The sequence below is a fragment of the Passer domesticus genome, chromosome 6, assembly GCF_036417665.1.
Source record: "Passer domesticus isolate bPasDom1 chromosome 6, bPasDom1.hap1, whole genome shotgun sequence".
NCBI lineage: Eukaryota > Metazoa > Chordata > Aves > Passeriformes > Passeridae > Passer > Passer domesticus.
The window spans coordinates 11,042,305-11,065,791 of record NC_087479.1 but is presented as its reverse complement, the minus strand read 5'-3'; the positions used below and the strand labels follow the sequence as shown (position 1 = coordinate 11,065,791).

At 39.7% G+C, this 23,487-nt stretch overlaps 1 protein-coding gene, 1 long non-coding RNA gene and 1 other non-coding gene across 4 annotated transcripts in view; 1 reads left to right on the top strand and 2 right to left on the bottom strand.

Moving 5' to 3' along the window:
- The window catches only part of MOK (MOK protein kinase), a 39,405-nt gene extending 27,138 nt beyond the window's left edge, over window positions 1-12,267 (bottom strand). Inside the window, 8 exon segments of the mRNA XM_064422588.1 lie at window positions 472-4,053; window positions 4,056-4,248; window positions 4,250-4,282; window positions 5,532-5,722; window positions 6,131-6,249; window positions 8,579-8,751; window positions 9,610-9,663; window positions 12,196-12,267. Coding sequence (XP_064278658.1) covers window positions 3,926-4,053; window positions 4,056-4,248; window positions 4,250-4,282; window positions 5,532-5,722; window positions 6,131-6,249; window positions 8,579-8,751; window positions 9,610-9,663; window positions 12,196-12,267 — 963 coding nt within the window. The 3' untranslated portion in view covers window positions 472-3,925.
- A 4,246-nt stretch (window positions 12,268-16,513) lies between these two features.
- Window positions 16,514-21,098, bottom strand: LOC135302622 (uncharacterized). 2 transcript variants are annotated; one of them, XR_010364213.1, is made up of 5 exons: window positions 20,977-21,098; window positions 19,882-19,909; window positions 18,178-18,279; window positions 17,687-17,925; window positions 16,514-16,556 (listed from the first exon to the last, which is right to left on the bottom strand). It is a non-coding gene; the product is annotated as an uncharacterized LOC135302622 (long non-coding RNA). The 2 variants fall into 2 exon arrangements; XR_010364212.1 differs by lacking the exon at window positions 19,882-19,909.
- A 1,399-nt stretch (window positions 21,099-22,497) lies between these two features.
- On the top strand, window positions 22,498-22,571 carry TRNAI-AAU (transfer RNA isoleucine (anticodon AAU)). The gene has a single exon. It is a non-coding gene; the product is annotated as a tRNA-Ile (tRNA).
- The last annotated feature ends 916 nt before the right edge of the window (window positions 22,572-23,487 follow it).

Below are 23,487 nucleotides of genomic sequence, written 5' to 3'. Positions count from 1 at the left end.
GTCAAAATGAAACAGTTGAAGAAATATGCAGTAACTTTAAAAGACTTTTTTTCCTTCAGCTGGAAAAATACAAAACCAGTAGGGAAAGAATTGCAATATCCAGCATAAGGGGAACAACAGCAGCTACTCACATCCGTGTTGGCAGGGTATGTCCCTGCCACAAATTGTAGTCCAGCAGCACACAAGGAATGTGTGTGGATTTTCTTTTTTCAGCCTCTTCTTTACTATTAGGGCAATCATCTAGAAGCTTGAATTGCCCATATCACACTATTCCATGTGGAAAAAATTATTTTAGTAAGAAACAGGATACTAATGACTTACCTGGAGGGAACCTAAGACCTCTACTGTAGATACAGCTTTTAATAAAAATATTTTTCCTACTACATTAAAAAATAATTAAAAGTGAGCAGAACACAGATAATCTCAGTATGGAATTTTAGCTGGAAGAATGAGGGTAGGAACTATACTTGCCAGTTTGTAGTTTAAAGTTTGGGTGTATTTTAACTATAAAGCCGGTGGGAAAACTCAAGTTTGCCTATTCATCCAACAGCCAGAGAAGTGTAAGTTGTCTCCAGAGGTTTTACAGCAAGGAACTTGTTAGGAAATCAATATCCCTGAAGTACTGTATGTGCCAAGCTGAGCAAGATCCACCTGAAAGTATAACAACATGAACAAAAATTCCAATGTGGTTCTTCACTTCAGATTTGCAATTTTATAGCAAAAATGATCTGTTGAACATGAAATTGCCATTCTCATTATAACAGCTGGACAGCCCCAGATACACAGAATGTGATACTACGCAAGATGTTATTCTGATTGCCCTTTTTTTCCAGGTTAAAACTTACAAAAATTCTGTCTTCATCTTTTTCCTGGTGTATGAATAATCTCCTACCTGATATATTAATGAGGGAAGCAAACAGTGGCAATAACACTTTTGAAATCAGAAAGAACACAGTCTGATGGAATTTTATATTTTTAGTCAAAATACTTAAACTTCAGCATCTGTGATTTGAGGCTTCCAGAAACTGATTATGGGAAGCAACAAATACAATAAATGCATCTCCATCAGGAATATACTTTAGATAATCTGAGCTTTGACCTGCTGTATAGTGCTAGGTAAGGGAGATCTGAGTCAGAACAATCCATCAAATGTGGGTAGCAGGATTTGTCCTTTTTTTGGTAAGAAATTAACAACAGTGGAGAGTAAGCTCCCTTGGATCCTGTTAGTTAACTATTTTTAGACTATCAATTTTAATGCTACTCATTCTGCTCAACTCCAAATATATCAGCACTAAGCAACTCACCATCTTCCTCTCTGGAAAAAACCCTGGATAAGCTCATGGCACCTTTTGCTCAGTGTTCCAAAGGTAAGAACTTGGAGGTTACTGTTGCACTGTATGGCCTGCCTATAGACCTGCAGTCCTTAATTTCATTTTCTAAGTGTAGCATCATACCTTTCACATATCTGTCTGTCTATAAAAAATCCCTGTGGTAAGTATTCAGACAAATACTCTGTTGCCTTATGGTTGAAGTTCTCTGTTCTGTCAGCATGAGCTGCTAACATGAAGGCACATACAGATGTGGGGAGATGATTCACTGAAATAGAGCAGGAAACCTCAGCCAGTCACTGTGGTTCTACATACCTTCACTGCTCTTTGAGGTACTGTGTTCAGGAGAACACTTTTTGCTTGGAATTGGGGGAAAGCAGCATCCATGCAGTAGGAGTTTCAATAAAATGACAAGGAGCAGTTAGCTGTACCATTGTGTTCTCCTGTTTCCCTTTGTTACAGTGTTCCCACTCTACTGGTGTAAAGCACTTCCTCCACTAAAACTCGGCTCATGTATTTGTTCAGTCCTAGTAACAGAAATGTGCTCTTCCTTTGGCACACCTAGTGCAAGTAGCAGCAGTAGAGGTTTCCCTGCAGAGCCTTGTTCAAGTGCAAATTGAACAAAGTGCAAAATTCTATAAAATTCTTGCCAAGGCTGGAATGTTTTTTCGTTCTTGCTATTGAGATTCTGAAAGTTTGCTATGAAGAAATGACATAAATTGAGCAATGGTACATGATGCAGGTGCACGATATTTAACTTGGATAGTCAAATTTGAATCAAGATCAAATACTCCCACAGTCTGCACCACATTTACCCTGTGACTATTTTCACATTTTCAAGAATCTCCTTACAAATGTCACATTGATCCTCAGTATAGTATGTGATAATAACACCATCTTCTAAACATGAAGACAAACATAAGTTAGACAAGTGCTTTTAAGCAGTAGATGTCAAAAGGATTCATAGAGAACTTGAGTCTCATGAGCTTCTCCACACAGAAAAGCTTCAGTGTGGAATTTGGGCATGCTCGAAGTTGTCCAAAGTTGACCTGAACAAGGATTAGGATCTAATCCAGTCACAACAGAACCCTACAAGTGTTGAGATGCCTCTTACAAAAACTATCAACCAATCCACAAACCACAGCAAAAAGCCTGCTTACTGGAAGAGCTCAAATGAGTGAGAGGAATAACTATTTTAACAAACGCACAGCCCTGTGGAGTCTCAGAAGGAGAGCTGAGAACATAACAGGCTTAATTTTTACTCTTACAGGATCTTGATGTTAACCTGTATTTTACTGCATTGTGTATCTTAATTGGTTAGAATAAATAGTTAGTCTGGATCTAGAGCACAAGTCTCAGATTGATGCCTCAGGGCTGGTAAGTGACTTGGATGTGATGTGCTCCTCCCAGTGCCCCATTTTCCGTGGTGCTGCCCACAGCAGTACCTCTCACACAAAATGCCCTTTGCCTCCTGCTCACGGCTGGGTTTTTGAACAGCAGCACCAGAGCCCCGTGTTTGGTTATGGAAAAAAAGATGATCACTTCCCCATTATGAGCAGAGCAACTTTTATAACTATTAAAACCTCCAAAAAAGTTCTTTGCCAAACCTGTCTTGCATGCACACTTGGTAGGCAGAAGATTTTTAAGCCCCAGCCAAGTATGACTTGCACAGACTTTGGTTTTCTAAATTACAAAACGTTCTCTAACACATCACCAAATTTAAGTATTGCAAATTATTTAATGCAAGTTTTTAGATCTCAGTAATTTTTAAATCAGTGGTATCAATTTGGAATAAAGACTCTTTCCTAGTAAGATAAGCATGTTGCCTTTTAACTCTTACCTTATTTAATAATAGGAAATATTCTGTTAAATTGTTGCTGATGATCCGTGTGCCAGATTTCTGAAGCATGATCAGCTATGTGCTTTTACTGCTCTTTTAAGCAACTGGCTGCAATATCACTCCCTGTTAAGACTTTTGATTAATGTTAAGATCAATGGCTTGAATCAAACTATGACTAAGTTTTACTTGCTTTTCAATCAGCTAAGAAGTTGGTTTAGCTTTTAAATATAGTTACATAAAAATATTCAGCAGTTACAGAAACTGCATGAAAATCAAGTATCTCATATATTAGCACTATTTGCACATTCTCAGTAAAACCTGAGATGGAAGTTACTGAATACAGGAGGGGAATCATTTCCAGGGCTAACTGAAAAAAACCCCAAACCCTTAAATCTAAGAAAAAAATACAGCAGTTAGCTATCATTTGTAATACAATTTGAAAACTTAAATTCTGTAGATAACATTCCATTCCTAATACTTGAACTCAAAGAATCCTTTCATGTTATTTTTAACCAACCTCCTCCACCAGGTTCTGAAAGGAACAAGTACTTAGGAAGTTCAATGCAGAACTCTCTCTGTGCTCTGCCAGAACAATGCTTTAATTAAATATTGACCCCCTTCAGGAATATAATATCAAAATGGTAGGAAACCAGCCCTCAAACCTTGTGGGGTTTTCCTACAAATTGTCAGAGCAAGACAAAATCAGACACTGCTGTTCTTGTTAGATCTCTGACAAAGAAGCATGACTGGGTCTCTCTCACTGCATAGTTGGGCTTTTCCTCACTTCTATTCCTTCTGTAGCAGGCAAATGGAAATGTTTCAGGGAACACTGAAGTGCCTTCTGTTTCTCAGACTGTTGAAGAAACAACAGAAGTTTCAAATGTGCTTCAGTGGGCAAGTGAGAGTCTACACCTCAATATTTGATCCAATAAATCTGACAGACTGGAACACAGGGGTTCCACCACCTTCCTTAGGTTTCCAGAAAACTGAATGCAATGTAGGAGTAGGAAAGGAAATCAATTTGGCTACTCCAGAAAAATTTAATTCTGTTAATTCTCCCAGTGGAGGCCCATGTTGTTGATTTGGTTTTTTTCCCTACTTTCCTGAGAGAATGCTTTTAAAATAAATAAACAAGATTAAATTTCTTTCTGAGAACATCTTAAGGAATACAATTAGAAGAGAAACCCCAAATAATCAGAAATTAAAAAACCCTCAGCCAATTACAACTTCACCTCATTCCTTTTTAAAAATTACTTGATGTGTCTTGAAATCTTGCCTAAAGGAACTTCATAGAAAACCTACACCGATGAGTCCCAGAACTAAATCTGTGGAAAAGGTGGCTTCTCCTGTAGAAGGAGAGTTCATGCTTTCAAAACTGAATGTACAGCAGAAAATAATTTATAAATGTTCTTTGCTAGTTTGTGGAGGTTTTGAGGGTTTTTTTGAAAAAAACCTGTATTTGAAAGTTCACCTCACCTTGTTGATACAGCAAGTGATTACATAGAATATTTTTCACATAGTTGATATATGAACAAAGTTTTAGTTTGCCAGAATTTTTAATCATACTTTAATTATTTATTATTTAATGTCAAATGCACGTTTATAATTTCCCCCAATATAATCTATATACATGATAATTAAGTTTTTTTAAAAAATATTTTTATTTGCTCAAAATGTAGACTGATGTCCTGAAAAGGCAAAAGCATAATTCCTGTCTCTGCCACACTTCATCTGGAAAACTTTTAAACTCAAGGCAGACATCAAAACCAGGATGATTATATTTGAAAATAAAGGTGGAGCTGACCCTTTAAGTAACAGCAACTCTAACAAGAGTCTAGGAGGGGATTATGAGGTATCAGAGCTTCTAAATTCTAACTTGTGCATGTCAGGGATTTGGGGGGAGGAGGAGCTGCATCAGACCAAATAAAGATCTGTGTTTAGGCAGACAGAATAAACCCAAGTAATCAGCTTAAGTAAAACATTTGTTTCTAGCTAACAAGCTCAGTGCTACAAATTACTTTCTCTAAATGGGCTGACAGTTCTTCCACTTAAATACTACCTGTCTTGGACCTGCCTTTGAAATTTGCCACAAATACTGATGTACTTACCCTGACATATTTCCTACTACTTTTAATTTTTTGTGCATGGTTAAAGCTCGTGTATTGGCTGTCTTAAAAAGGTGGGGGCAAAAAGAATAGAGACAAGTGTCAGTAGTGTTTTAGGTAAGGTTTGGACTCAGTGCAAAGAACTATGTTGACTGAATTATGTTCATGATTGACAAGACAAGGACTAGCACTGGAAACAAATTTGATTTCACGCCACTTGAAACATGGATACAATGCTCCCCTCACCTTTTGACTTTAGTCTTCAAAATTGAAGTGATTTGAAGTCACTTGCCAGAGTTCTTGAAAATAAGGGTGCTGTAAGGCTTGATGGGCAGCAGTTCTGTCATTGGGGTCATATTTTGTCATTGCATACAGGAGATAGAAAGCTTTAAAAGGCAATTTGTGCACAAGAGAAGACTTTCCTTTTCCTTTCTTTAAAGGGAGGATTCAAAATTCAAAATTCTTGACCTGTGTTAAGCAAGCTGAGACAAACACTTAATCATGCATATTCAGAGAGGGTTACAATTTACTGGAAAGAAAGAATTCACCTTATTTAGGTAATAATTCATTAGGGAAAAGTAAGTAATACTTAAAAAAAAAACCCTCTTCTTTCCTAAAAATTTATGTCACTGGCCTTAAAGACACTATGGAAATAAAAGGCCAAACAAGATCAAGACAGGCTCAGATTTCTTCTGCTCTGCCTGTAAGGTTGACAAATGGGTGGCTGTCTCTGGGTAGGGATAGAAGACACTGCTCTTGTGTCAGCACAGATTTAGGTTTTGTGGTGGTTCCCTGAGCAGAAATTGCACACAGCTGTACAGCTCTGTTGTGGATATTGGAACAGTGAGATTAGTAACTATGGGAGTGCATACTTACTGCTTGAACTTTTGGGATTTTGTTACCAGGAGTGCCTAACACTTCATGGATTTTTGAGATGTGGTCCAGCTCACTACATCCAAGAAAAAGAGGCTGGAAACTGCAAGGTAAGAGATGATATTAACATTAGAGAAGACACAGTAGAACTGTCACTTTTGATTAAAAAAACCTTTTTTTGTAAGGAAGAGAACATGTTAGAATTACTGATTTGTCGACACTTTAATACTGATCAACAACTAGAGGATAATGTGAGCAGAGCAACAGAGCTGCTGGTTTGCATTGAAGGAGTAGCTTGGGTTATCAAACAGAAACCTGTAGCTGCCCTCTCCTGCTGGTTTTGGGAAAAATATGTAAAGAGATCATCCCTTGTGGTGAAGGGAAATTGATCTGGAATTGTGTTTGCTTCTAGTAAAGTGGCAGATCCTAGAAGACATTGTGTGCTCCTTATTTTAAGACAGCAGAATCAAGCAGTCCCTCTTGCTGTGTATGCACACAGAAATGTATTTATAACACTCCATTCCTAACACACAGGTTCTTTGCAAGCAGCAATAATAGAAAGGTGGTAATGTGAACTGCAATCCTGAGCTTGATCCTCAGTTAATATAAAACTTGCACAGAGTCCTTGAAAACATTGTTATCATATTACAGCAATCTGACTTTAGTCAGGTCCAGTAACATTTATTTCCTGCACTTGTTGCTTTTTTCTTTGGGCTTATAATTCAAGAAACACTTCAGTAGCACCACATGACTCTTGAAAGCAAAAAACTCAGCTCCTTTGTAGACATGAGAAACTTCTTTTTAACTGTTTGCAAATTCAATCAAACAGCTGGCTGCACACTGCTCTGAGTGTCTTCATAAAGCTTAGAGAAGGAGAAAAAAGATCTGATTCACATTGTGCAGCTGCATCAAGACATGCAGCTGGGACTAGCTTCTGTGTGAGCTAAAAATGTGCTGTTGTCAAATGTAAAACTGTAACAAATTCAAGAACAACTGTGCAAGCCACTGAAAAGTGTGATCCAGGAATCATGATTTATAGGGAACAGAAAGGGAAACAAGATTTGAAAGATCAGCATGGCTGAATAAGAGACTAAAAGTTCTTACACAATGTGCTGTAAAGCATAAAGGCTTATGCAACCATTCAACAGCAACAACTGCAGGAGGCACTGAAAAAGAAACAAACCTGTCCATAATTGCCTTTAGTTTGGCAAGACTGTATCCCTTGTAATTCATTCATTGCTAATAAACAGCCCTCCTTCCTCTCTGAACAGACCTGTAAGGTCTCTGAAAACATTCAGTGGTTGAAAAGAGTGAAATTTTTTACATTAAGCTGAAACTACACAGAAATATCTTTCAGGTTTGGGTTTTTCCCCTAAGAAAACTTAAGTTTGCAGCATGTAATTTTCTTACAAAGCTACAAAGCCCAGCTGATTCAAGTTGAAATGAAAAAATGAGGCATTCTTCAACTTTAGCTTTTGGTCCCAATTTACTTTGCAAGAGTACTGCCACATTTGGGATTTTTCTTTTAACAGTTTTCTGGCTGGAGAAGTAGAAATGTTTCTACAAGTTAGCAGGCAAAGCATAATGGTTGTCATTTAATGTGATGGTGATGGCAGCAGCTGCACTTGCCATGTGGAGGAGGAAAGAAGCAAAGCAAATGTTATCAGTCCTGGTTGCATATCAGAGACAGCAGTGTGGGAGGAGAATAAAGAACTGCTGCTGTTGCTAGGGCACAAAAGATATTGGAGAAATACTCAGGGTGGGTATTTTTGCTTTTTTCTTGAAGACCAGTGACAAATTTTTTGAGTTATAGTTTTATCATCACCAAAAATCTTAAAAGACTTTAATTTGTTTTTTCCTGAACTCTTCCTTCATCAGAACCTGATTTCAAAATATACCAGCACACAAGATCTCAAGAGCACAGGAGTGTTAGATACACTATACTGTAAATCAAATTCGTAAATCAGAGGAAGAGTATTTTCTAATCTCCTCTGGTTTTGCAGAAAGTACTAGAAAGTTCAAGAAAAGTGAAAAAAATTTTACCACTAAGTGCATTAACAAGACTGAGGATAGTTTGTGATGCTCATGAGAGGAAATGAGCCATACTCTACACAGAGATAAAGCAGAGAAAATACATTTTTACTAGATACGAAGCGATTGGGGAAAAATGTTCCAAAATGTTTCCTTGTAAATCACATTTGTTTGTACTGTGTTCTCTTGAACTGCTCTAATGCTAACATGCCACAGGGTGAAGAGAGTGCCAGACCAGAGGATTACTGCCTCATGAACCCTGCACACTAAGCACAGAAGCTTCTTCTACAAATCCATGGAAACGAAGATCATATTATCCAAACCACATGCTCCTAATTTGAGTTATTTACCTTTGATTATCTTGATTAATGATAAGCAAAACCCTCCACTGCACACAGCACCTTGTGATTTCATAGAAAATACAGCCAGGACTCCACATGCCAATTTTGTAACTATAGAGGCCATTTGTAAGCAAACATTGAGGTGCTCAGTACCAGCGTGGGGAGGTACTGTGTGCCTGCTGAGAATAGATACTCCTACAAGATCCAAAATCTCTTAACTTCAGGGTGTTCTGCTGCAAAAATAAATAAAGTATTTCCACAGATTACAAACAGTCAAATATTCAAGCAATGACTGTAAAACAGTAATTGTAAAAGAAATCACAGATTACTTTAAGGAGAAACTTTCCAAATTCCAGGGGCAGTATCACAGCAGTAAAGCTGCATTAAAATAGTAAGTAAGGGTTCAGGCAGGAAGATATCTGTGCCCATAGTATGTAATTCAAATACTGTTCTGTACCTCATGAAAGGAAAGGTCTAAGAGCACAGGGACTATCACAGAAGGAAAGGCTGCTAAATAGGACATCTAGATTAAGTTATTAGAGTTCTTCTGTTTAGTAATATAGGTGGCTTTGGCTTCTGTACACTTGTATGACTCAAAAATTTACCTTCAGAAAATAAAATTTCATAAATTGAATTTAAAAATCCTTGCTTTTCAAACATTAGCAAAATAACTTTCTGGAACTGTAAAGAGAGATGGTTACAAGTAAATCTTCTGAAAGCCACTATCTTCTGCTCTCTTTTGTTTGTGTAACTTCCACTAAATGTAGGAATTGAATGTAGAAAGAAAGAGCTGCAAAACTGAACCCTATTTCCTGTGTCTAGATTAACACAGAAATGAAAAGAAATATTAACAGAGGATAAAGAACAGGTTTTTAGGTTGGAGGGAACACATACAGAGTGTAATGCATCTCAGTCATTTTTAGCCAGTAACAAAATTGTTTGTTCATTCCCCTAGATCAGGAATACAGTAACTGACTATACATTTCTTAAAAAACTGTGCTTTTGTTCATGAATAAACATTACCTTCTCAGGGTAAAGAGAAAAATACATACCTCACTCTTAGTTAAATATCCTCACATAAATTTAATTACCTTTATTATTATGTTTTCTTGTTGCTCATCACTCTGAAATATCCCATTTCTGTACTAATACAAAGACAGCAGAGAGAAGAATTCAGTAAAAAGATAAACGTTTTCAGTGCTTCCAGTTATTTGTAAAAAAAAACAAAACCAAAACCAAACCCTTAAAGAAACCAGCACTTTTTTCAAACTTATCAACATAATAGTAAAAAATTAAATTTTGCCATCATGGTAAGATAACAGCTACATGGGAATGGGGAATGGGCAAATCCAGGAAGGAGAGGCCAGGCTTTGTGCTTCTGCTCTCCCCAGGGCTGCCAGAGCATTGCAAGGGCCATCCCCTCCCAGCAGGGCTTCCTGCAGCAGGTACTGCAGCTCCTTTGGGCTGCCTGCTGCCTCCCAGGCTCTGCTGCAGACAAAGATTTATCTGGGCCGTGGCCTTTTCTCTCCCTGCAGCAGTCGGCGGCTGCCCCAGACAATGTTGTTTCTGCCTAGAGAAGACCCTGAAATAAATGTGTGCTACATTTGCTGTAAATATTGCTCAACCCATTTTTGGTTTGCTGAACCAGGTCTTTTACCTAGGTACACAATCTAAAGATTTGCATATCTGTTACATGTTGTTCCTGTTTGGTTTTTTTTTTTTTTTAAGGCAATGGCTTTCTCCTTCCTAGAATAAAATTTCAAGTTGTGTGAGTCTTTTTGCATGAAGAACAAATATAATACAAATAGCAGTCCTCAGCTTCAGAGGTGCATTGATATCACCTTTTTCAATTATACTACTTTTATATGTCATTTATAGCTAGCTTTGTAGTTCATTTTCCACTCAACTTCTAACATAATTTATATTTGAGTATGCACCAGAATAGCTCAGCTAACAATTGTCAATTCAACATTCTGTTAGATGCCTTAGTTTTTACTGCATGTATTACTTGCAGTATCTATTTGCCCAAGTTCTAGCAGAACTGCAATATTTCACTTCTAAATATCTCATTTCCTCTCTACTCAGAGTAATCGTCCTTGAGGTTAAAGATTTGTATCAATCACCTCAAGTTACCACAATGGCTGAAAGACTGTGATTCACATCTGAATTGCAAATTCAAGGCTAACCTATATTGTTTAACTTGCTGTTAGGCAATAATTACAGTTATAAAATGTATCTATTTTTCAGAGCCATTCAGTAACTGCTCAGCTTTTTTCTTTTATAGGCTCCAAAGGCCTTTTAATCTTGCTGTAATGCCTTTATGTAACGCTGCAATGCCATCAACAGAGGCAGAAATGATCACATTTTTGACAAACAAAGCAGGTACTGATCTGCCTGATGACAGTAGTATGAGTAATTGGCTGGGAGGAGGAGGGAGATTATCAGGACAGTAACTCATTGAGGCCAGAGCCCCAGAGCCAGACTTGTGTTCCCCGCTGATTGCAGTGCTCCTCCAGGCAGCCACATAATCCACTGAGCAGGATTAGATCACAAAGCACTTGGAACAGAGTACCATTTACATTGGGAATTGTAGTAGTAGTGCCCCCATAGAGATAAATGGTGCTTTCAACATCAGGACTTTTGTCATTTATAGTGGAAAAGATATTATAAAATGCAGCAATTCAAATCAATTTAGATTATTATTCGTATTTAAGGAATTGGGCCTTTGTAAGAAGAAGTCATGCTCAATTGCTTTTTCATTACATGTCACTAGAAAAATCTGGAGCAGATGCTCTTCTACTTCCAGATTTATCACTGGAGAAACCTTATTTGGCAGTAATGGTACAGTGAATCCTAAGGCAGTGGCACTTGAGGCTTCTCTCATTTCTCTTGAGAAATCCTCCACACCTCTCTCTCAGCCACTTTTTTCATTGCTTTAAATTACCAAACTGCTGTTGATTAAATAAAGGGCAAGACTGATTTTTAGGTATTAAATGCTTCTGCTATAAATTAACGGCAAAACAATTAGGACTCTGTGTAAAGACAAATAAGCTTGATTGAAGTAACATGGATCTCTTGTTCTTTTAAGGAAAAAACCAAAATTATCAGCTTTCTACATTAGCAGCATTACAGTGAACTGTTCTCCTAATTACAGAAGTGTCTCCATACTCCTTGTCAAATTAAAAATTCATTTTCAGTCCACTTCAGTTCACTTTCCTTTTATATTCTGTGATTTGACAAGCTCCACCCCATGTGCCACTACCTTATCCAACATTAAAAATAAGGCACTGTATCATGGTAAACACAGTCCAGACTGAAAATTCACACCACAAAGAAGAATCAGCAATAACAGAAGTTCAGGTAAGTGCAGATGAATGTTCAGATAATCCCTAACTGCAGCATTTCAGATTAGTACTGAACACAGATTTCATTTTGAACTGATTCACCGTGCCATAGAAAAGGAGGTTACTACAACTAAGTGGTGTGAAAACAATAATCTTCTGGAAAACTTTGAAAGAACTTGTATTTTTAAATAGTAAAAAAATCAGAACATACTGAAATGATGATTCTCATTTCCATTTGAATCCCATGCTAAATATAGCAAACCCAAAATGCCTTATTAAAACTAGTACACACTAATATCGACTTCAGCAATCAGCAAATATTTTTAATCTCACATTCTTATCTAGGTCAGAAACAGAGTTACTCCTTTTGTTAGAGATCTGAATAGTCAGTGTCACCAATGTCATGTTCAGGAGCAAGTCTTTATTGTATTTCACTGAATGACACTTGCATGTTCAGTTATTTAAATTAAACTCCCAATTGTTAAGACATTACAAATTCTTAATTATGCATTTTAAAAAATTCTTTTTTACTTATGACTTGTAAGTCCCTTCATTTGCTGTATCCAATTCCTTTACTGTTTATATAAGAACTGGTTTTAAATCAGCTTTTGTTCTAAATTTTTTGAGGAACTCTTCCTTAAGCTTTATGATCTCTGACCTGCTTTGACAAACAGCTCCAGAATTTTTAATATAGGAGCTATGAGGGAACAATGTTATTTTATAAAGAAAACTTAGTGAAAGATATAAAAACTGAAAATCCTTATTCATTGACTTAATAGTTTTGAAACAAATGAGAATAATTTTCTTAATTCCTCACGGTAGCCGTGACCTAACAAAGAATCTGTTTAAATTTTATTTTTTGTAACATAAAGCAATAATTTTGTGTTTTGCCATCAAGGTTGTTTGACTGTGGAATAGATGGCTATGGACTGCATGCACCCATGCCTTAAACAATTGGGTATATTCTACTGCCAAGAAATAAAGGGTAAAGCAGTACAGTACAAGATTGCCTATGAGTTCTATAATCTGTAACAGTGAAAAACCAAGTGAAAAATAATTAATTCCACTTTGTGATCTACACAAGGAGAGTTTAAGTTTCTTAAGCATATGCTACATACCTTTTATCAGCTCATAAACAGTCATGGCCATAAATTCACATACCAGTGAAAGGGAACCAGGGTTTTCATCCCTGCAGAAACAAGTAAGGAGACTTTAAGCTAGAAATAAACTTGCACATTGATTTGTCCACAGCATAGGAAAAAAGTACATAGTTTAATCGACATTTGAATTTTTAATTGATACTGTCTCATGGAAGTTTTTAAACTTACATCTGAGGTATTATAGTTTTAGTTTATGCTATCCAAAGCACCCACTGCAGAAGTCAACTGATTTATTCAGTGAAGCTTTTTGAAGGCAAGCTTTCTGGGCATATCATTCTGTTCAGTATCAGGAAATTTCCAGTAAATTAACTGATACAAGCTCAGAATAAAAGAGAGGGAAGCCATTGCACTATATGTAAAAATACTTTCTACTTAGAACTCCAGTAGTGTTCTATTGCGTGGCAATGAGTATCTGGCTGGACTCACTATTTTGCTGACAACAGCAATTTCAAGTATAATCATGATGTAATACATCTGACACTTTATTTTCCATTCCACTGCCCTGCAGAGGCAGACATCTTTAGGCCTTCAGTTTTTCTTGTAAGATGATTGCATTACAGTCCATCTCCCCTGCAATGTTGTATTAACCCAGCCAGTAAAAGGTTGAGGGTACAATCTGCAGTTCAGCTTGCAGGAGCTCAGCAAGCTGGCTGGCCAGCTGGATTACACTTAGTTCACAGCACAGCAGCTGAGGCTGAGAATTCCAGAAAGCCAAGCTGCTGACACAATTAGAGCCTTCCCCTGCATTTGCAGAAAACGGGACTGGCAATAACAGTGTAGTACTTGTACAGCCTTGAACAGAGAAATAAGACAGCTTGAAGGGCAAGAAAAAATGTTTCAGAGCAGTCAACAAGTTTTGTGTCAAGTATTTGAGTAATGAAGGATATGTCTGCTGTTGCACGGTGATGAAATGTACCATGCAGTAATGGAGTAAATGGTGTCATAAAACGTGATCACTCTGGGAGACAGAACATGTCCCCAGAAGAGACTGAAGTGCTTAATGAGGCAAGGAACCCAACTTTATCACTGACACCTCTTCCCAAAAGCATCGCTCAGCTGCTGCCTAATTCTGAGATCTAAACTTCAACTACTCACACAGGGGTGTCTGTAAAGCTGCCTGTGAAATGATACTGCCAAATAGTTTGCTTTGATCCCTAGTTCAAACTGATAAGTCAAGCCAAGATCCTTAAGTACCAGAGGCTATTTCAGCAGATAAGCTGAGTGTGCCTAACCAGAGCACTGAGCCATGGTGTACAGTTAAAGCACTAACTGGATATGGGACATGGGTTGAAATCACCAGCAAATCTTGCATAGGATGAGATGAAATTTAACTATGCTTAACATATATTTAGATTTTCATTTTAATACTGATGTTGAAATATTTTGGTCTGTTGGAAAAGAGACACAAAAAGCAAGAGCTACATCAGACTTTCTTAACAAAAGCAGACACATAGACTTCAGATTTTGAGAAACATGTTTCAAACTCAAAAAGCTGGTTAAGAATCTACAGGTTGTCTCTAAACCCAAAAGTTACTGGATATTGTTCAAATGCAGGAATAAAGAAGAAAGAAATCAATGCACCATGCATACAAAACAACTTTATGTAAACATAAAGATAGTAGGATGTGGAGTCAGCCTCCTTAGTGCTTGTATTTATCTCACATTATCACTTGTTCTATACTGAAGTTGAATTAAACAGAAAAGAGGACGACTGTCTTGCAGCCAAGGACTGGATTATAGCTGACTTTTTCCCCTGCCATGAGGCTGTCAGAACTTTAGTCTGTCACAGAACTTTCAAAGGCAGGGTCTGATAAATTGTTTGCTTCCTCTTTCTTTATTGAGCAGATCAGTAATTAGTAAATGGCTTTATTCCTTCCTGCAGCTTGGAGTAGCTGAGTTAACCCCAAGAAGAAAAGTAACAATGTGCTGTGCCCCAGACACCAGTTACCATGCCAAGGAGCTCCCAGCAGGAATTTTGGGTTGCATAAGAGTATGGATTGTTCTGCTTACTCTGTGCTGCTGTAGCATACATTCCAAACATTGCTCAGAGGGATGCATTGCCAAATTTAACGTTTAAAATTAAGTTTTGATGGAAACCTCTTACATGAAAAATAGACGCTATTCAATTATTGTGTATATTATTTCATTGCCCTCCTAGGCTTCAGTAAACAAAAAACCCATGGTACAGAAACTCTGGGGAGGAAGCAGGAAACAAAGAGCTTTGCAGACTATTGAATGGACCAGGGCAGGACATACGTCTTTCCCCAGTCAGACGTACAGCTAAACACCAAAACAATATTCTCCACTTTGAAACGAGGAGAAATATCATGTATGGGCAGGTTCTGTTTAAAATAATGTTATTATGTGCTGTTAACAGAGTTCACTTCATCAAAAGAATTTGTCAGTCAATTTATCAAAGAGTTAAAGGCCTAAAAGATGTTTTAGATGAAAGGATGACAGAGTCTGCAGTGCCTTACCACTGAGTTATAAACATCTGCCCTTGATACAGTTAAGCAGATAGTTTAAATACTAAATATAATTAAATAACAGTTTAAATACTGTTTTGATCATAAAGTGGACAATTCTGTCAGTTGTAGGTAGTGTATAAATGGACCAACAGATCTACCAATAAAACAAGAGAATCAGAAGCCACATTACTTGAAGATATTTCTCTTCCTTTAACTGATATTCTTTGAAGCTCTGAGCTACATTTTGAAATCTCACCTAAGAGCAAAATGTCCCATTTCACTTTGTATGTACAAATGAGTCATTCCCAGTGATTTCATTAGGAACTTGATATATTTAACTGAGAATATAAAATCAGTAACCCAAGAGGCACTGGTGGGCTCTTGTATACTTGGAGGACAATGTCATCTATGTGTACTAACACAGAGCCCTCTCCTCTCTTTTCCTAACTGATAAAAAGCACCTATTTTGTGACCATTTAACATCTGGATGATGGATGTAAATATAAATGCAAATATGAAGGAGAACTAATGCTATACCTTGACTAAGGAGAAATGCACTGGTTTGAACCTGCATTACAACAGTACTTAAAAAGAGACTGGAAAAAGTATTACCAAGGAGAGGACTGACACATGTCCTCCAATTATTATTTACAATAAAAGAAAAACAGCACAAGTATATTCAGTGCATTTGGCAAGGCAGAAATCAACTACTTATTCCTCATTTATGGTTTCACCCTCGACCCAGAGGCCAGGCACCATTTAATGCAGTGGGTGACATCCATTAGAGCACTCAAGGAAGTAACCCCCAGTGCCAAACAGGAAGGCAGAGTTCCCTTGCTGTACCACATGCAAACTTTTTAATTCATGTGTACTTAAAAAGCTTCACTTAGTCTTAATTTTGTGTTCCCTCATTGAATTTAAACATGGCTTTCTGTAGAATTTCCTTGATTAATTATGCATACCTTTCAAAATGTTGCTTCATGTGTTTACTTGCACAGGACTTTCCTTCCCAAAGACTCACTTTCTCCAGAACATCAGGAAATATTCCCTCTCCTTATCTTAGCAACTGGTATTTTAAAAACAAAAATACACTGCGTGTCAGTATGTTTGAAATTATTCTGAAGACTGTGTATCAATCCTTACTTTACTTGTTAAATGCTGACTAATGGAAAACTTTTGAATAAAAGAGGTATTTTATTAACATGTAAGTTGAGAGAAAATAAAATGAAAAACAGCAGATGAAGTTTTGCTGCCCAGATGACAGAAATATATATTCCAGAAAGTAGAAGACAATAATTCTTAGAAAAGAATTCCTTGCTCACCACTTCCTTGCTCAGAGACATGATGCCTTTCCACACAGCCCTTCCTACCTTTTTTTATGCTGCAGCATATTAGCAACTCATATTTGAATTTATTCTTTGCTTCTTTCACCAAAACAAAACAAAAAACTCCCTTTTTTTACAATGTACTGAAAACAAAATTATCTTGGAAAGCAAGTGTATCATGGAATCATTGTTCCAATGTGAGGGTTATTTGTTGGGGTATTGTTTGGTTTGGTGGTTTCTAAAATATATTTTATTTTAAGCAAAGCAGTTTCTGATTTTAAAGCTTTATTCCCATATTAAACTCAGATATGAGATTTGCACTGGGCCAAAAGTAATGTTTGGCTTTGATAATTAAATGCTTCAAATACAAGGATGTGAAAAATCAGTCAATTCTAATTCTGCAGAACTTTAAGGGATGAAGCAGATACGGGTTATCAAAAAAAGTTTTATTTATATTAATTTTTAGGTCTTCTAATTTCCATCAGAATTGACTTTTTTCTTTCTCCTTTATTCTCCTCCAGCTTTGTGATTAACTGTTCCTTACAATCCCAGTGCCTAGTTCCCTTCACCCACCTCATCCTCCTATTTCCTTTTATTTTTAGCACCTACAGATTCTATCCTTGATAATTTTTTCAGTAATTTCACCTGAGCAAAATCCAATTCTGGTTAGCTTTATGCTGCTGTTGCTTTTGACATGGGTCTTATTATTCAAGAAAGATGCACACCCAGTCATTTTGAGGGAGGCAGGGCAGAAAACCTCTTTTATCACACTCAGCCCTTTATGGGTGTCAGAATAACTGGGAGTCTCAAGCTTTGTGATAGCAGTAAATTCAGTGTAGCTGCCTGTTACTGGTTACTGTGACAACAGTACCTGGCAGGGACTTGGCCTGTGACAATCAGCACTTTGTGAGGCACCTTCCCTGCCTGGTGTGAGGACTCCTTCTAAGGTCAGTTCTCAAGCAGTTTCTGTCCTTCTGCCTTGTTTTGGAAGATAAGAGAATTTACTAGCAGAGATGAGGGCTGTTTCATGCCAGCTGCTCTTTGTGTCCAAGAAGATTTCCAGATATGTTTAATTTACAAGTATAAACACAGCCTTACAGTGGAGAAAGCCTGCCAAGAAATTTTGCAGAGGGAAAAGTTACTTAGGCAGGGACATTCTAATGCTGTCTTCCAACTGACAATCGATTTGTGTTGTCTCATTCTCTTTTCATCTCCCCAGCTTTCGTATTTGCTTCTGTCTACAAAAAGACACCAAACAACAAAAAACTGTTTTCTTTCCTTGTGAGCCAAATGCTGGCATTTAAATTAGTAAAAACCTTTCCCTTGCAGCCCCTCTTTCTTCAATACAGTAGCAGCACTTACATGAGAATTGTCAGGTGCTCTTCTCATTTTTATCATCTGCTACTTCTGTTTTCTGATCATTATCAATCATGCTGCATCATAAACTAATTAGGCCATCTAAATCTGAAAAATTGGAAATAGGAGAGTAATTTAAAATAAGCCACACCATCTCATACGCTCAATAGAGACAATTTGCATATAGAGCTATTTTAAAAGCACAAACAGAATTTGAAAATCATTGTGGGTAAAGGAGGCCATCTAACAGACTCCAGCAAGGGGGACAGTTTAATTGTTGTGGCTGTAATTTGCTAAGTGGGCAGTTTGTGCTTCAGGAGAGCTGATCCTCAGCCTTCACCAACTGAGACTGAAGAAATAACATCTCGTCAGGAAAAATGTTCTCTATCCCCACCTTAAGTTTTAATTTCCTATCTAAATTGCTAAATATAAGATAGAGACTGTAAATTCAGACTACTTAAATACTACTCTCTCAGAATTCAGTGTAAATGTATTTTTTTGGTAGCAACTGATACCCTCCAACCAGTCACAAACACACTGCCTGTGTTACATGTTCTTATGATGTCAGAGCCAGCACGGGGCCAAAATATACACAAGACAGTCACAAAAAAAGTTAGCTATTTGTTGATTTACTCTTTTATTCTAATAAATGGCCATCCTCATTTTTTTTTTCCTTAAATGCAAGTAATTGATTCTCTGGCATCAAAAAAAAAATTCAAAATCATATGATCTGAAAATGAGATCTTAATATCTATGGCATAGTAGCCATAGTGTTAATGAAGCAAAGTAGTTGGGCAGAGAAATGCAGGGAAAGCATTATTGCACTAATTTATTGAAGATATCCTCAGGTACTTAAAGAAGTCAGTATATGTTTATACTGTTTGGTTATGTCTATATATTTTCTTCTATAAATGTATTTTACACATAAAAGAGAAGTGGAGAGACAGTGGAGATCTCAAAACAACTCGAGTTGTTTATAGATTTTAAATTGCAGAATTCTGATGTGGTACAAGGACTTAATCCTTTACACATTCTTACAGCACTGAAGATCTTTTCCACATAAGCCTGTAAAACTTGTTATTGTAATTCTTTCACAACAGAGAGCTCTGTAGACAAAATAAATACCCCACACATGAGCAACAACTGAGCCTTAAACCTGGCACTTGTGAGATCCACCCAGTTAAAAGAATGAAGCAAAAGCCTGAATAATTTCAACTGACTGAATAAAGGGTGGAATCAGGAATAAAAACTGCATTACTTGAGATGTTTCTTTGATGAATAAGGTCAATGTGTAAACTCTGAACAAAACAGAAAAATAAGAGAGATTTTCTCCTAGGGACAAAATGATCATGATCACATGACACTTTAGTTATTGTGTAAGCAGCAGCTGAAATAAAATCAGACATTGTAAGAACAACAGCATAGAAATTTACATAGAAAAAGAAGAAATAAAGTTTAGACTTCAGATGTACTAACAAATTTTCATTTTGCATTCACAAGCCAAGATTTCTGCAGATTCTTAAAAATCCACTTCAGCACCATCCTGATCATGATGTGACCACATCCTGAGAGTGACAAGGCAACAGAAAGAACCCACCAAAACAAAAGGCTTCACACACATGCTGAACAAAAAAAGCCAGCTCAGAGCCAACTTTAAGCTATGAAAATTTGTACAGCTACAAAACAAAACTTACTACCAGTTAGGATTACCTGAATTTGCTGTAGTCAGAAGTGAAGACTGAAAGAAAGGTTAAAAATTTTATTGTAAGACTAAAAGCTTTGAGGATAAATTAAAGGAAGTGTTCTAATTACATTTGCATAGAACAGTGGAGAATGACAGAGACCTGATCACTGGGTAGAGTGTATATCTGTAGTTAGTTAACTATATAACATATCTGTAACAACAGATATTAACTAACTCGTCCCTCCCTCCCCTCTGTCTCAGCACACACAGATGTTCCAGCTTAGAATCGTTAGTGGAAAGGGAAATAAAGGCTGGGAAGAACAAGTCGTAGCAATATGAACTCATCCAACACCCCCAAAAAGTGGCCATGAATTATTCAATAGACTAAGGGTTTAATGTGCAAGAGGCTAGAAAACCCAGGAAATAAGGAACAATCTAAATGTAAATTATGGACAAGTGATGGAACTCACAAACACCCAATAATTGTAAATAGAGAGTGTGGAACATTAATAATCATTTAGAATTAAAGAATTCGATACAAAATGACACAAAATACAGCACTACAGTAGTCAAAAGAGGATATTATAAAAATCTAAAGCAGACGCTTTGTTACAAAGACGCCAAGATACTGAGGAAGAAAAAGCTGTGATGTTTAAGTATGACACTGATACACGTGGGAAGAGAGAAATAACCAAAGACATGAAGGAAGCAGCAAGAAGTTGAGCTTCAAGGCCATGGTACGTAATTACTGCACTCAGAGACACGCCAGATGTGCGGGGTGTGACACGGCATGCTGTGAAGGATGCTGAGCAATGCAAAGCAAGGCGTGCCGAGCCAGGAAAACTTCGCAGCTCCCGAGGAAACGCTCGGAGAGACCAGCAGCCAGGGTGATGGCCCGCAGGAGCCGAGAGAAAGACCTGCTCGCTGCCTGCTGCGGAGGAGTGGGGCGCGGAGAGCAGCGCCGGCATGCGAGGCCCGGGAGCTGCCCAGGGGCGGCAGAGGCGCCCGCAGCCCCTCAGCGGCTGCTCCCTGAGACCACGGCCCCTCGGTGACCGTCAGCCTCCCTGCAGCGCCCGGGCCCGCACCACCCCGCAGAAAGGGCCCGAGGCCTTCCCCCGTACCCTCTTACTGTGCCTCCCGCGCCGTGCCGCAGCTGCCGGGGCTGGCGGAGGAGCGGCCGAGCCCGCCCCGGCCCCGCGGCCGGCGCTCCCCTCAGGCCGCCATGTTGTGTTCCAGTCGCCCCGGCAACCGCGCACGCGCCGGCCCCGCTGCGCACGGCACGGCCGTGGGGGGGGGGGGGGCGCATGCGCAGTGCCAGCGCCCCGCCCTGCCCGCCAGGTGCGCGCCCAGGTGTGGGAGAGTCGTGGGTGTCGCACCTCGGGTAATCTTTTTGTTTTTAAGGAAAAGGAAAGACAATCCCAAGGTGAAAACGGGCTGTCTGGACGAGGGACACCAGGACTGAAGTCAGGAGAATGGAGCAGTAACTGGGGGAAACGTAATTTCGGCGGTGCGAGATCGCAACCCATTGGCCGCCTACCCAGAAGGGACCCCAGCCTCAACCGGAAAAAAATAACTGCGCCTACGGACTAATTAGCATGAGATGCTACTACCAAATAGTGGTTTGGATACTAATTAATAGAAAACTTACGTAGTTGGTAACGGAGGAATGCTGATGCCTTTGTTTGTTAAAAAGGTATAGCAAGTGTGAATTTTTGATGCTCACTGGGCTAGACTTTTGTGGGATACCACCAGGTATTTTATTATATTCCCTGCTTTGCGGAAACTAGAATAAAACCAGAAATACCTCGCCTCGAGGTGTCACTTGGGGTCCCGACTCCCCGGGGATGGCGGGGCTGAGCCGCCCGCGGGTGCGGGGTTAAGGAGGGGAGCCCTTGGGATAAGAGCAGTGCTCCATGAACCCAGCGGCGGCCCTGCCTGCTGCCCCGGCGGGCTCAGACTCATCCCCGGTGATGGCCTGATCCCTGGCGGATCCTGCGCGCCACTGCGGGGTGGGGAGAGCAGCCGAACACAGAGCGGGGGCTGTGCTCTCACCGAGCTGTCTCCAAAACCCTGCATTTTGCAGAGCTGTGTCATCCCCTGCCTGTCCCCGCCGCCGGTGTTTGCCTCTTGCTAAACAGACATCCTGTGCTTTAACGCAGGCTTCAATGGTGAGCAGAAAAGTTCTTTTCTATGCAGCATGTGTAGTAAAAAAAACAAAACACTAGGAAAAGGTCAATTTTTTGTCCGTGCAAACCAGGATCCTAGCAGTGTGTTAAACGGAATAGTAGATGCTTTTTAAGAATGTTCAAATATTTTAATCAAAAGAAACTGGAATAATAGCTTAATAAACTTCAAGAAGTATTAGCCTGTTGACTTAGAGGCGAAGTTGTCCCCGATTGCACGTTACAGTTGTTCCCTACCAGGCGCTGCATCTCTCTCTAGGCAGGGAAATGTTTTCAGATTCGCTTTTGGTTTTGCTGAGGAGTTAAGCGTGCGTTTCCATATGCGCGGCCCGGCTCCCGTGCTCCCGAGGATGAGGCGGCTCCTCGCCCAGTTTGTCGCCCTCTTTATTCCAGCCGAAAGGTGGAACATTGGCGTGGAGTTGTCTTTATTTACCCCGGAGCCGGCCCGCAGTACCAGCTGGCCGGTTAGCTCAGTTGGTTAGAGCGTGGTGCTAATAACGCCAAGGTCGCGGGTTCGATCCCCGTACGGGCCACAACACCTACGTTTTTCTTTCCCGTCTTTTTTTTCGTTTGTCCTGTTTGTCCCAGCGATTCCCACCACCTCACGCGCTTGTGCTGCGACGCTGCGTGATCTCTGCACAACGGTGCGTACGTGGGTGTGCGTGTCTGTGTGTCTGTCTGTGCGGGGCTGGAGCGCCCACGGCGGCTGCAGCACGGACCGAGCTTCACCGCGCGCCTGCGGCTGCTGGAGCCCGGCCGGCCCCGGCAGAGCGCGGTGTCGGCTACAGCGTGCTCGGGTGACCCCTCCGGGCTCTTTTCTGCCGTGTGGGCTGCGCTTCCCGCGTGACACCCGCTCCCCTGCCCGAAACGCCTCCCGGTGACAGCGAGTGGCGGAGCACGCGTTCACAGAATGGGTCACTTTGCAGGAGACCACAACTCCTCCAACCTCCCTGCTAAAGCAGACTTGTACAGCACCCGGCACAGGATTCCGTCCAGACCGTTCTGGGATATCTCCACTTGAGGGAGACTCCACAAACTCTCTGAGCAACCTGTTCCAGTGCTCGGTAACCTGCACAGTTGAGTTCTTCCGCATGTTCAGGTGGAACTTTCTGTGCATCAGTTGTCTTGTATCCCAGAGGTCGGCACCTCCGGGAAGAGCGTGGATCCATTCTCTTGGCACAAGCCCCTTTAGATATTTGTACACAGACATGAGGTCTCTTCCCGAGGCTGGAAAGGCGCGACTCCCTCATCCTTCGATCGTAAGACAGACGCTCTGGTCCCTCAGCTATCCCCCACTGCCCTCCACTGTACCCGCTCTAGGAGCTCCATGTCCCTCTCTCTTGTACTGAGACTCGCACGGCGGGCAAAAACAACTCACGGTAACTCCGCCACCGGGGCCAGCAGCTCCGGGTGCACCTCCGCCGGTTTTATCCCGCGCGAGCCGCCGTC